We start from the raw sequence: 13758 nt of genomic DNA on the forward strand, positions 1-13758 counted from the left end.
ACTGCTTCCGACTGCAGTATCCTGGGTGTATCCAGGAAATTCTGGATGTATGGCAACCCTACTTTAAGCTCCTGTTGTTCCTAACCCTTTGTAGGTTTCCAGTATGCCAGAGGAGGACAGAACAACCTCCCGGAAATTTGGGGCATTTGTTGTATTTTACTGTTCTTTTGGTCAATAAACCACTTAATTGCAACGGCCGCTAAGCATGTGACCTTGACCTCAACAATACAATAAAGGTCAAACATTAGTTTAGAACGATAAAGGTCAGAAACGACATCAATATTTGCGAATGCATTTTGAAGCAAGGGTAGGAAAGCCTTCTAAGCTGGGGGCCGCCTTCTCTTCTGAGCAACCTCCCCAGGGCCGTGTGTCTGTGGTGGGAGGGGCCTGAGGCAAAAGGGGGTGGAGCAAGAGAGGAAATACAGTTGTACCTTGGATCCCGAACACCTTGGTCCGCGGACATTTTGGTTCCCAAACGCCACAAACCTGCAAGTGACTGTTCTGATTTGCGAACGTTCTTTGGAACCCGAACGTCCGACGCGGCTTGTGATCCAGAAGTCGCGCTTTGGTTTCTGAACGTTTTGGAAGTCAAACGGACATCTGGAACAGATTCCGTTCGACTTCCAAGGTACAGCTGTATTTACTTTCGAAAGGTAGGCTAGTTTCCATTCTGTTTATCCTCCATCCTCTGGGTCGAACCACGACTGGCCTGTGGCCCCCAGAAGCCGGCCAATGTGGCCCCCGTAAGCCGGTGAAAGCTTTCCAACACGGCACCCACCTCGGCAGGCTGGCTCTGTCTCATTCCACTGGGGGTTGGTGGGGTCCACGCACTCGATGATGACGGAGCCTTGCTCCAGGGTGTATCCTGCCTCGCAGGCAAACTCCACGGTGGTGCCCACGGCGTACGTCGCGTCGCTGGTAGTGAAGTTCCCGTACTTGACGAACGGCTCATAGCAGTGCCTGGGTTCAAATGCTGGCAAGGGGCAGAGCGAGAGAGAGAGGGCATCAGTCAGAGAGCTGGCGGCACGCTCAAGAGTGTTCAGGGTCCCCTCACGGGCAGGGCTCACTAGCTGGATGACCGCAGCTTGTGGAAGTGATGTCCTGCTTGTGCTGAGGCAAACCTCGCAGCAGGCATGCAACAGTGTGCCAAGGAGCGTTGCGCCCACGCTCCCTGACCTTTTGCCTTCTTGGCTAGAAAACAGGGTTTATCCCCTGACCGTTTGTCTTCTCACAGATTTGGTTACTAGGCTTAACGTTTGGCTGGAGCATGACCGGGGACACAGACGTAATCAAGTATTGGGGAAAACGTTTTGGGGAAACACCTGCTGACACGTGTATTTGCTAATGCTGGAAATGTGCTTAGATGGAAATATGTCTTGTTCAGGGTGGTTTCACTACTGTTTCCAATTGTTGACTTCTGCTAATAAAAGGAGCCTCGGCAGAGCTAGTCGGCAGCTTGTCTTGGAGCACACTTGCCAGCATGCTTCTGCACAGCTCACCTGCATTCACCTCCCGTCATCCTCGTTATTCCTACAGCAGCTAAATGGGCACCCCTGAGGTCTTCCGCAGGGACCCACAAATCCTCCGAGCCTCCCCTCCCCTCCCCTGAAAGGCTGTCAAGAGTATTGTTGGCTCAGAAATGGAAGCAAGAAGAAATACCAACGAAAGAAGAATGGCAGACAAAATTAATTGGATTGGATAAAATGACAGGAAGGATTCGAAACCTGCGGGACCAGAGATTTACAGAAGATTGGAAGAAATATACGAATTATTTGAAGAGCAACTGTAATCAGTAAATTACGCCAGTAGGAGTACAAGAAGTTTTGTAAGGAGAAATATATGAAATATTGCAAAGAAGAGAAAAAAGAGAGATATTAGTTATGAGTTTTAAATGTAATAGCGAAAATAAGAAATGTAAATTAAGTAAATAGATTGGAAAATTTTCAGATGTGGTTGATGGAAGTAAAAAAAATTGTATAAGATGTAAAAGTATGTTTAAATATTGTTGAAAATGATATGTTGAAAAACTAATTAAAAAAGTATTTAAAAAAGAAAGAAAAGCATATAGAGCTGAAGCAGGAAGTGGGAAAGAGCGGCTCTTCTGGCCACTTCCCCTTTCAGCTCTATGCCCATTTCTAGGCCATGATTAATTCTACCCTGGCTGACTTTTACTCAAATCCTTTGGGAAAGCGAAGGGGTTGGTACCCTCTTTCTTTCTGCCTCTTGTGGGTGGGTGAGGGGGGAAGGGGACCGGCTGGAAATGTCAGTGCCCATGGCACTCACCCCCCAAAAGGTGTGGCAGCCGAAAGCGCTGGTTCCCAATGTGGGTGATAGCGCCCCCTGGAGGGCAGTGTGATTCCCTTAGAGGGCCACTTACAAGGGGGCAGCAGGGGGGCCCTGGAGGTACAAAGGACCACTGCCTGATATCACAGGCTCCAGTTATCCGCTTTGTTGAATTAATTAAACCAAATAGCTTTAATTGGATTTGAAATAATGGTGCAATTAATTGCTACTGTTTTGAATTTACTCCTCTATTATCTTTCTTAGTGGGTCATGCAAACCACTATTCTGAACAATGCATTTTTTTAATAGGGTGGGGGCACGGGGGGGGAAGTTTATGGAACCCAGCGGCCCCCTAAAAGTTTGGGAGTAGCTGTCCTAAAGGAACAAGCCCAGCGCCTTGCCCCGTGTGCCCTCTGGCAACTCACCCTCGTAGCGCAGGGCCATCCCAGCAGCCACTCCGCTGCTGTCGGTGGTCAGCTCAATGAAGAAGCCCCTTGCGGTGCTGACCAGACCCTCGATGGGCAGGTATTCCACTTCGTACGAGTCGTACACGGGCGGAGCCTCAATGTCGTTCCCGTTCCGGATTATTAGCCTGGGGGGGGGGGAGGAAGTGGTTTAATCCCAGCACGCTTAAAAAAAAAAGAAAGGTCAGAATTGCAAGGGTTAATTGGATGACCCTTGGGGCAGGGGAGGACTTTGGACTTTCATAATTCAGCAGCGCCCTGTGTCAGGCCAAAATTCAGTGTGTCCCCCCTGCCTTCCGTTCTGCTCAACTGCGGCCGCCACGCTGCCCTAAATCCACTTCTTCGTGGCCTCCCTGCCCACTCTGCAATTCTATTTTTCACCTGAGGTTTTTAAACAGAGATGGCCCCCGGCCAGCGATTCTTTAAGTGTGGTTCCTGAATTCGCAGGGGGCTGGACTAGATCAGTAGTTCCCAACCTATTTTTGGGGGGCTATGCCCTACCTAAGGATTTCTAAAATAATAATAATAATATAATAATTTATTATTTATACCCCGCCCATCTGGCTGGGCTTCCCCAGCCACTCTGGGCAGCTTTCAACAAAATATTAAAATACAGCAATGCATCAAACATTAAAAGCTTCCCTAAAGAGGGCTGCCTTCAGATGTCTTCTAAAAGTCAGGTAGTTGTTGTTCTCTTTGACATCTGCTGGGAGGGCGTTCCACAGGACGGGTGCCACCACCGAGAAGGCCCTCTGCCTGGTTCCCTGTAACCTCACCTTGCACTGAGGGAACCCCCAGAAGGCCCTCGGCACTGGACCTCAGTGTCCAGGTAGAACGATGCCCCCCCCCAACATATAATTCTTATTATTCAAAAAGTGAACTCCTATTCATGTGGAGGAAGCCTAAAAAAGCCATTCACTGTTAATAACTCATTCTCGAATTGCTCCCCTTAAAAATCAAATTGCCCTCCTGTGGGGGGGGGGCGTGTGACCCACGTTGGGGACCTTGGGAGCCCCTTCCTACCATACAATTTATGATTCTATAACCCCACCCAGGGGCAGGAACGGGGATTCAGCGTGAGATCAGCCTGGACATCCTGGGAACAACTGCCCCGTGACCCCATCGCCCCAAAAACTTGAGGTCTCTCTCTTGCCAACCTGTCGTCGTCCTCGGCCAAGGAGACCTTCTCAAAATGGAGGTGCAGCCGCTGTCCCTGGGGAGCCTCCAGCAGCCAATGGCAGGTCAGGTTGTTGCTGTAGTTGGCAGGGTAGCCTGGCGAGACGATGCGCCCGGTCGTGGCGTTCCGGATCACCCCGCCGCAAGACGCTGCGGCGAGAAGGGACGCGTCAGTGGGGCTACAGGAAGGGCTTGCCCCCCGCCCTCTCCAACAATATCAATTCATTTCTTCACCGCCATCAACATTCCTTACCCATCCTACACTACAGGGTTGCAGGGCAGGCCCCAGGTATGTAAAAAATGCAATATTAACCTTAAAAGGTGATGAAAATGATGTATAGATGGTACATTACGCCTGTGAAATTAGCTAAAATGTACAAAGTTAGTAATAAATGTTGGAAATGTAAAGAAAAAGAAGGAACATTTTGTCACATGTGGTGGGAATGTAAAAAAAGTGAAAAACTTCTGGGAAATGATATATAATGAGATGAAAAAAAATTGAAATATACATTTATTAAGAAAGCAGAAGCATTTTTACTTGGCATTGTAGGTGATGATATAAATAGAAAGGATTGTAAGTTATTTTTGTGCGCAGTGACGGCAGCAAAAATATTATCGGCACAAAATTGGAAGCAAGAAGAATTACTGATGAAAGAAGAATGGAGGATGAAAATGATGGACTACTCAGAATTAGATAAACTAACAGCAAGAATTCGAAAACTGCGGGACCAGAGATTCTCAGAAGACTGGAGTAAATTTACGGACTATTTGAAAAGTAATTGTGAGGAACAGATTACGCTAGAAGGTTTGCAAGAAATTTTATAAAGTGGATTATTTGAAATGTTGCAAAAAAAGATAATGAGGAGAATTATTAGTTAAAGATAACTAAAGGTCATAGGAAATTAAGAAATGCGTAATAAGTGATAAAAACAAAAAATCATTAGAGGTGTTGACAGAAGTCCAAAAATTATTGTATAAGATGAGAAGTTTTGTTGTATGAATGATAATTAACATGTTTAAAACTAATAAAAATGTATATATACAGTGGTACCTCGGGTTACACACGCTTCGGGTTACATACGCTTCAGGTTACAGACTCCGCTAACCCAGAAATATTACCTCAGGTTAAGAACTTTGCTTCAGGATAAGAACAGAAATCACACAGCGGCAGGGGGAGGCCCCATTAGCTAAAGTGGTGCTTCAGGTTAAGAACAGTTTCAGGTTAAGTATGAACCTCTGGAACGAATTAAGTACTTAACCTGAGATACCACTGTATATGTAAAAAAATTGCAATATTAAAATTAACCAGCGGAGGCAGCCCTGAGCTAGAAGATTCTGAGTTTCCTGTGGCAGCTGCCTCCATTTGCCCAATGGTAGGGAGAGGTCGGTCGGAGAAGCTTGCTGAGGTCCGATGCCCGGCCAGTTCCCAAACCCACAAACTGCTCCCCCCCTTCCTGTACCCTCTGGCTTTGCTCACCGACGCAGGTGGGCTCCCGGGCGCTCCAGAAGGGGTGGGTGGCGTTGAGGCAGGTGAGGCAGTGCTGGCCCTGCAGCTGGTATCCAGTGGCGCAGGAGAAGCAGGCATGGCCACCCGGGTGCACGCTGGTGACAGAGACCTCCCCGTAGGGCGGGCGTGTGGGGAACGCACAGCTGAGCAGGTAGGCTGGGAAAGGAAAAAGAGACGGGGAGAGTTGGGCTGTGTACATTGTGAGAAGTCAAACTACAGTTCCCAGGATTCTTGGGCTGTGATTTAAATGTATGGCAGAGAGCAGAGAGCAGATTAGGGTGAATTTCCTACAAATTCCCCACTGAAAGAGAATCAGATTTGACAAGGGGTGGGTCTACATGCAGGGAAAAACGCTATAAACAAGTCAGAAATTAGATTATAACAAACGGGGGAAACCCTATGAAAAATTGTGTTTAAATATTTCCTGCTCTCTGGCACCATCTGGTGTTGCAGGTTTGTAGCACATCCAAATTGTTGTTCCTTGCTGAGTTCAAGGTGTGGTGTTGTTTATTTATTAACTCAACTTGTATTTGTTGTTGTTGTTGTTATTATTATTATTATTATTAATAAGGTTCATCTGAGAGTTCAGTGGCTGGCCCCCCTGGCTGAGTGGGTATTCGAACCCTGGCCTCTTCCAGGTCCCCAGTTCTAACCACTATGCCACACTACTCATGTAAATACTGTATGCCTAAAATGGCTCTCGCACACACCACCTTGGGAGGTGGCAGGCTCTCCTTCCTTGAAGGTTTTTAAGCAGAGGTAGGACAGCTACCTGCCAAGTATCCTTTAGTTGTGATTGCTGCATTGCAGGGGGTTGGTATGGATGACCTTTGGGGGGCCCCAACTCTATGATTCTATGATTGGGGTGAACAAATGCAAAATCAATACATCATGGCAATAACTCTCAAAATACTAGACCGTTTCAAAACGTAATATGAAATTATGTTGTGTGTGCGGGGGAAATCCTTAAAGTGAAATTAAGAGGTAGAAGTCAGGGGGAAAGAGATCAATTGTAAAAAGACACAGTTTTTCTCTGCCAGTTGAATGAAGCAAAAGCTTAATCTGGAATTAGTCTGACACCTTTTTTTATGCCCAGAGAATAAACTCTCTATATATATATATATATATATATATATATATATATATATATATACATACATACTGGGGGGTCTCTCAACTAAGTCTCCCTCAGAACAGGCCCATTGAGATTCACAGAGCCAAACTACCAAATTCACTTCAATGGGTCTACTCTGAGTAAGGGTGGCATTGCATGTGACCCATTCCATTCATACAGCTATTTAGATGTTTATTTCTTTATCTACTTAAAAGCGATTTGCTGCAGATCGGCGCGCAGGATTAAAGGAACAGAATTCTATTACCGGTATATTTTTTACAGATTTTTTGGGGTAAAGGCTTTAAATATTTAACTACTTCAAGTGATTTGCTGCTACAGATTTAAATATAAATCTATGTGTATTGGGAGGGGGAAGGGGTTGTTAAAGGAACATCATATTATATTTATACGTCTTTTTTTAAGGCTTTAAATATTTATTTCTAAATTCAAAGTGATTTAATAGAGATTTAAATGTAAAGCTATGTGTAATAGCACTAAGGAAATAAACACATGAACACAGCCCTATCTGGGATCGATTTTGTCTCTGAATATGACGAATGGGTTCTATGTTGCGTGTTGGTTGTTGTTATTTATTTCACTTATTTATTGCAGCGATATCCCATCTTTCATGCAAGGAGCATGCTGTTTTCATCTTTTTTTAAAAAAATCTTCACAACAACCTTGTGAGGTAGCGTTGGCAGAGAGAAAGGGACAGGCCCAAGGTTATTTGTTGTTGTTGTTTAGTCGTGTCCGCCTCTTTGTGACCCCATGGACCAGAGCACACCAGGCACTCCTGTCTTCCACTGCCTCCCGCAGTTTGGTCAAACTCATGCTGGTAGCTTCGAGAACACTGTCCCACCATCTCGTCCTCTGTCGTCCCCTTCTCCTTGTGACCTCCATCTTTCCCAACATCAGGGTCTTTTCCAGAGAGTCTTCTCTTCTCATGAGGCGGCCAAAGTCTTGGAGCCTCAGCTCCAGGATCTGTCCTTCCAGTGAGCACTCAGGGCTGATTTCCTTCAGAATGGAGAGGTTTGATCTTCTTGCAGTCCATGGGACTCTCAAGAGTCTCCTCCAGCACCAGAATTCAAAAGCATCTTCTTCAGCGATCAGCCTTCTTTATGGTCCAGCTAGTGATGTATGGAAGTGAGAGCTGAACCACAAAGAGAGCTGGACCAAGGTTATTAAAAGGTGCAAATACTCCTAACAGATTCCACTGGCCACATGTGCCGGAATAAAGGGCACAGGCAGGGATCAATGCCAGCAGGGGCAGACCGTGGGGTCTCAAATTTTGAATTTTGCGGGGCATCAAAATTTGGCTCCTGGCCACCAATCACCTTCCGTCTGACATCACGGTGACATCACGCTGAGGCTCTGCACCTATTGCGGTTGAACCGGTCGAAATTTGCCTCTGGTGCCAGTTGCGAGAAAGGCGGTTGTGTGTGTGTGTTGGGGGCTTCAGCTGTTGCAACAGGGTGTGTCAACATTGGCGGGGCGCCCTGTGGGGCTGGGAGACAGGTGTATATATATATATCTGTCTCTCAATGCCAGCCCCCCCTTCCCCGGTGCTCTGCGCAAATTACGTTAATTGCTGGGACCAATTATCTCCCCATTAAGCGAGTCTTTGGTGGGTGCCCGCTCTAACCTGCCAGCATCGGCGATTAGCTCCGACAGCGATTAGCGTGCTCCCAATTAGCTAATTGCGCTGCAGCTGCGAGGGGGGTGGGAAGGGAATCCTGGCGCTGCCACGGCACCCGGCCTGGTGGCGTGGGCGGGCTGGTGGAGCGGCCTGCAGATCCACAGGCAGGCTGGCATCGGGTGGGAGCAGAAGGCTCCGTGAATTTCTTCGCCTGCATCTGCCAACAAGGGGGTGGGTGCAGCAAGAAAGATCGCTCCAAGAATCCTGACGGGTATGTTTTGGGGCCGTGCCAAAAACAACACCCTTTCCTGCTTCTCGTTCCCAGCATTTGCTGCTCAGGGGGGTAATAATAATAATAATAATAATAATAATAATAATAATAATAATAATATATTTATACCCCTCCCATCTGGCGGAGTTTCCCCAGCCACTCTGGGAGGCTTCCAATAAAACACTAAAATAAAATAACCTATTAAACATTAAAAGCTTCCCTAAAGAGGGCTGCCTTCAGATGTCTTCTAAAAGTTTGGTAGTTATTTTTCTCTTTGACATCTGGTGGGAGGGTGTTCCACAGGGTGGGCACCACCACCGAGAAGGCCCTTGGAGCTGGACCTCAGCATCCGGCCAGAACGATGGGGGTGGAGACGCTCCTTCAGATATACTGGACCAAGGCCGTTTAGGGCTTTAAAGGTGAGCACCAACACTTTGAATTGTGCTCGGAAACGTACTGGGAGCCAATGTAGGTCTTTCAACACCGGTGTTATGTGGTCTCGGTGGCCGCCCCCAGTCACCAGTCTAGCTGCCGCATTCTGGATTAGTTGTAGTTTCCGGGTCACCTTCAAAGTTAGCCCCACATAGAGCGCATTGCAGTAGTCCAAGCGGGAGATAACCAGAGCATGCACCACTCTGGGAAGAGAGTCTGTGGGCAGGTAGGGTCTCATCCTGCATACAAGATGGAGCTGGTAAACAGCTGCCCTGGACACGGACTTGACCTGTGCCTCCATGGACAGCTATGAGTCCAGAATGACTCCCAGGCTGTGCACCTAGTCCTTCAGGGGCACAGTTACCCCATTCAGGACCAGGGAGTAGGTTAGTGACTGGCCTGACGTCGCTTCATGGCCGAGTCGGGACTTGAACCCTCCCTCCCAGGTCCTCGCCCAACACTTGACCCACACAAGGCCGGGGAAAGTTTCCCCCGCATTCATTTCTGGGGAAACCTTCCGGAGAGGGCGGGGGCACATGCCAGGGGTGGGCGTGGCCAAAGGGGAAAGTGGGCGTGGCAATGCACCTACGAACAAAAGAAAGTCTGGGAACCACTGGTTTAGAATAAATCAGCTGCATGTCCCCCCCTAGTGGTAGGTGAAGGACCTGCGCTCTCACCTTCGAACCGGAAATGAAAGGTCCCTGGGTTAGCGGGAGATGGGCTCTGGAAGCGCACCACGACCTGATTGGTCGGTCCGCGGATCACCTGCCCGCGCATCAGGAAGGACTCATTGGCCAGGGCGACGGGCTCTGCGCCCCCCAGCGTCTCCACGGTGACCGTCTCTCCCTCCGCAAGGCTGATGTTCTGGACCTGCAGAGAGGGAAGGAAGGGAGGAAGAGGGACTCTGAGGATGCAAACCCAGCTGCGTCCACCGGGAGATGAGATGGGGATGGTCTGCCACAGGCGAAGCCACCTTTAAGGTCATCACAGAATCATCGAGTTGGAAGGGGTCCCCTGGGTCTGTCAGGAGCTCGGCTTACACTTGAGTAGGACTCTGGTAGAGACACATGCCCGATAGGCATGTTCTCTCCCTCCTGGTCGATCATTCGGGAGCTGCAAAAACTTTCTGCTGCCCGAACATCACAGCAGACACCGGCACACTTAGGGATCCACAGTCTTCGTAGCTTGTGTGGCAGACCTCAGCAACTCAGCATTTGGGCTAATCTACTTTATTTACATATAAACACACACGGAGCACTGCAACGTGGCTCCCTCTCTCTCTAGCATCAGACAGCGAAGAGTCCCACTTCATGGAACACAGTAATACAAACATCCTGCCTCCGTCACTTCCCACTCTGTGGAGTCAAAACATATACAGTCACGTGAAAGACAAAAATCCCATGACTGCAATCACGGAGCAGGAATTCTAACAGGGTCATCTAGTCCAACCCCAGGAAGTGCAGCGAGGGAAACTAGACAACCTCTGCTTGGAAACCTCCAAGGAAGGAGAGTCCACCAGGCCGTTCAGCTGTCGATCGGCTCTTTCTGCCAGAACAGGGTGGGTTCTTGTCTACAGGAGTCCCAACAGTGGTACAGTCACACCTTGGTTTTCGCACATCTCTCAGCTGCAGAATGTTTTGGAAGCCAAACACTGAAAACCCGGAAGTGAATGCTTCCGTTTTTGAACATGCCTCGGAAATCGAACGGCACATTTCTCAATTTCCCCCATTGAACTTGTTGACAGGCCTCTGATCCTCGGTTTTCAAATGTTTCGGAAGTCGAACGGAATTCCGGAACGGATTACGTTCGGAAACCAAGGTTCCACTGTACAAAAAACAGGTGAACAGAGCCAGAACTGGGAACTTGAATATCCACTGGGCAGTAAATGCCTCTGAATGGCAGTTGCTGGGAAACACAAGTGGGGAGAGTTTCTATTGTGCTCCTGCTTGTGGACATGAGTTCCGCAGTTTAACTACAGGCTGCCTGAATAAGTCCTTTCTATTTTTGTGTCCTGACTCCTTCCTAGCCCAACTTGGATATGCCATGAGAGAATGATCCTGGGACCTTCTGCATGCAAAACACTGAGCTGCAGCCCTTCTCATGAAAAGCAAGAGCCTAGTCCTCATGATTTTTTTAAAAAAGAAATGTTTTAAATAGGAATATAGGAAGCTGACTTCTACTGACTGAGACCCATGGTCCATCTAACTCAATATTCCCTACACTAACTGGCAGCAGCTCCCCAGGATTTCAGCCAGGGAATATTTCCGAGCCCCGCCTGGAGATGCTGCCAGAGTTGAACCCGTGGCCTTTTCCACGCAAAGCATATTGTTCTCGGTTGCTGCCACGTCCTCCGGTGGCAACAGCTGCATAACTTATCTTGATAAACGAGTCACTGTTGCCGTCTCTCATTAAAGTGGTGATTGTATATTAATTACGGTAATTAAACGGAGCTGCTCGGTGATAAACGGCCAAAGTCAGGAGCCTCCTTGCACTAATTACACCAAAGGTGCCCAAGATGGATCGGCAGAAGAGCAAGTGCGCCGAGACGGAGAAGGGGAACCAGATTGCGAGTGCAGGAGGGACAGGAATCTCCCTCTCGTGAGGTTTAGCAGGATGCCGAGTGATTTATGGGAGGAGAGAGACAGGAACACGAGGAGAAAAGCCCTGGTGAGCACAGCCTGGATGTGGAGCAGGCGGTCGCTGCTCGCCACACACAAAGGAAAGGAATGTAGAATCAGAAGGAACCTAGAGGTCCTCTAGACCACCCCAGCCGGACGCAGGATCTGTGAGGCAGATTGAGGAAAAGGGGAATTTGGAGGAGGGATTTTTTTAGGGGAAGAAGTGAGGTGATTAGAGCGCTGGATAACAACTTCTTCTTCTTCTTCTTCTTCTTCTTCTTCTTCTTCTTCTTCTTCTTCTTCTTCTCCCCTCCTCTCAATGAATCTGCACAACAACCCTGTGAGGTAGGTTAGGCTGAGAGGCAGCAATGGGCCCAAAGGTCGCACCCAGGAAGCTTCATTCCTGAGAGGGAGGGTCTGAGTTCGGTCTCCCAGAAGAAATTAACACCAAAATGAAGATTAATTTCAAAAACCTTTTTTAAAAAACTAAAATAAAAATTGCAAACTGATGGGAAGATATCTATCTCTCTATCTCTATCTCTATCTCTATCTCTATCTCTATCTCTATCTCTATCTCTATCTCTATCTCTATCTCTCTATTTGGGGGGTGGAGAACCCCAGAAACTGAAATTGACCAATTTGCCTGTCCCTGGATATCACTGCTTTTGCTCTTTTAAAAAAGCAACCCACCACATGGTTCCCTCCCTCGCCAAGCCCAGGTCCTGAGTGCAGATTTTGCTGCCTACACTGCAAGAATATAATACTGTACCTACATTGGGGAAGTTCCGTTCCCCAGAATAGCTCAAGGGGGTGTAAGGGCAGCGTTTCAGGCAGTTGTTAATTTAGCTGCCAGGGAAGAAAAATAGAAAAAAAGAGGAAATCTCACAGAGTCCCAATTTCACAGATAGCTCCCCACCTTCTGGGAATTTCAGGAGTCTTTTTTACATTTTGCTAGAGATGCTCACGACCCCCCCCCCGCCCTCCCCACCAGCTAATGCTACACTGGAGACAGCCCCCCAGTCCGGGCCGGAGGCGGTATCACGGCCGCAGGGTCCTCCGCCGGCACGTCCGCCCGCCAAGCCTCCTTCCGCCTGGGCCTAATGAAGCCCCGGGGGACGCGGCGCGTAGGGAGAAAGCAGGTATTGTCGAAATGTCGGCCAAATGCCACGTCTATCGATTTGACATTTGCTGCTGTTGCCTTTCGGGTCTGGCACGGCTGGCTGCATCCCTGAGACAAGATGTCTGTATTTGTAACGTGGCATTAGAATGCAGCCGGAGTCCCGTGTCGGCGTCCCTCCCCTCGCTTAACCCTCCAGGCGAGAAGAGGGGCTCCTCTGTCTTCCTGCCTCCTTCGTCTTACCTGCCCCCACCCCAGAAAAGGGGCCGAGGCTCTCTTACGGACGATAAAGGACAAAAATGTGTGGCTCAAGGAACGCAGCCCTCAGGCTACAAAATGTCCCCCATGCTTGCTGGAGAATCTAAAAAACACACCCTCCAAATCCATCCAGAATTTTGTCCTGGGTCTTGAGGACCCGTTTCTCCTAAAGGGTTCTTTGCAGACCGAAGTCTCAGCCAGGAGTGGGTGTAATTCACACGGCATCACTGAAGTTAAGTCTTCATTCAAAGAAACAAGCATAACAACTCGTCCCAGTAAATCTCGCCCAGAGGAGGCAGTTTTGGGGGCTGAAGGTCCCCGTCTTCCCACAGTTCCCAAAGTCTTTGGCTCTCCCTGGTCCTTCCCAAGCAGTCTGAGACTATGCCTACATCCCACTCTCTGCTCCTCCCTCTTCACACCTCTTTTGGTCCTGGGAGACCAGCGAAAAGGGGAGCTTGTCACTGTAGGAGGGGGGAACTCCCTAGTTTCTTCAGCACCCAGCCTCCCCTCTGCCTCTTGGCTTCCCTCCCCTCCAGCCTCCGCTTCTGCCTCTGAAAATGAGAGGCACAAATACAAGATGGGTGACACCTGGCTTGAGAGCAGTACATGTGAAAAGGATCTAGGAGTCTTGGTTGACCACAAACTTGACATGAGCCAACAGTGTGACGCGGCAGCTAAAAAAGCCAATGCAATTCTGGGCTGCATCAATAGGAGTATTGCATCTAGATCAAGGGAAGTAATAGTGCCACTGTATTCTGCTCTGGTCAGACCTCACCTGGAGTACTGTGTCCAGTTCTGGGCACCACAGTTCAAGAAGGACACTGACAAACTGGAACGTGTCCAGAGGAGGGCAACCAAAATGGTCAAAGGCCTGGAAACGAT

At 48.5% G+C, this 13758-nt stretch overlaps 1 protein-coding gene across 8 annotated transcripts in view; it reads right to left on the reverse strand.

The window, feature by feature from the left end:
- SEZ6 (seizure related 6 homolog) overlaps positions 1–13758 on the reverse strand; it is a 109772-nt gene that overhangs the window by 16814 nt on the left and 79200 nt on the right. For all 8 annotated transcript variants that reach the window (XM_079955485.1, XM_079955483.1, XM_079955484.1 and 5 more), the window contains exons 4-8: positions 9561–9753; positions 5401–5586; positions 3905–4073; positions 2709–2875; positions 779–973 (exon numbers count right to left, since the gene is read on the reverse strand). In XM_079955485.1, the coding sequence (XP_079811611.1) occupies positions 779–973; positions 2709–2875; positions 3905–4073; positions 5401–5586; positions 9561–9753 (910 nt within the window). The remainder of the gene's footprint in view (positions 1–778; positions 974–2708; positions 2876–3904; positions 4074–5400; positions 5587–9560; positions 9754–13758) is intronic.

This window comes from Podarcis cretensis (genome assembly GCF_951804945.1).
Source record: "Podarcis cretensis genome assembly, chromosome: 15".
Taxonomy (NCBI): domain Eukaryota; kingdom Metazoa; phylum Chordata; class Lepidosauria; order Squamata; family Lacertidae; genus Podarcis; species Podarcis cretensis.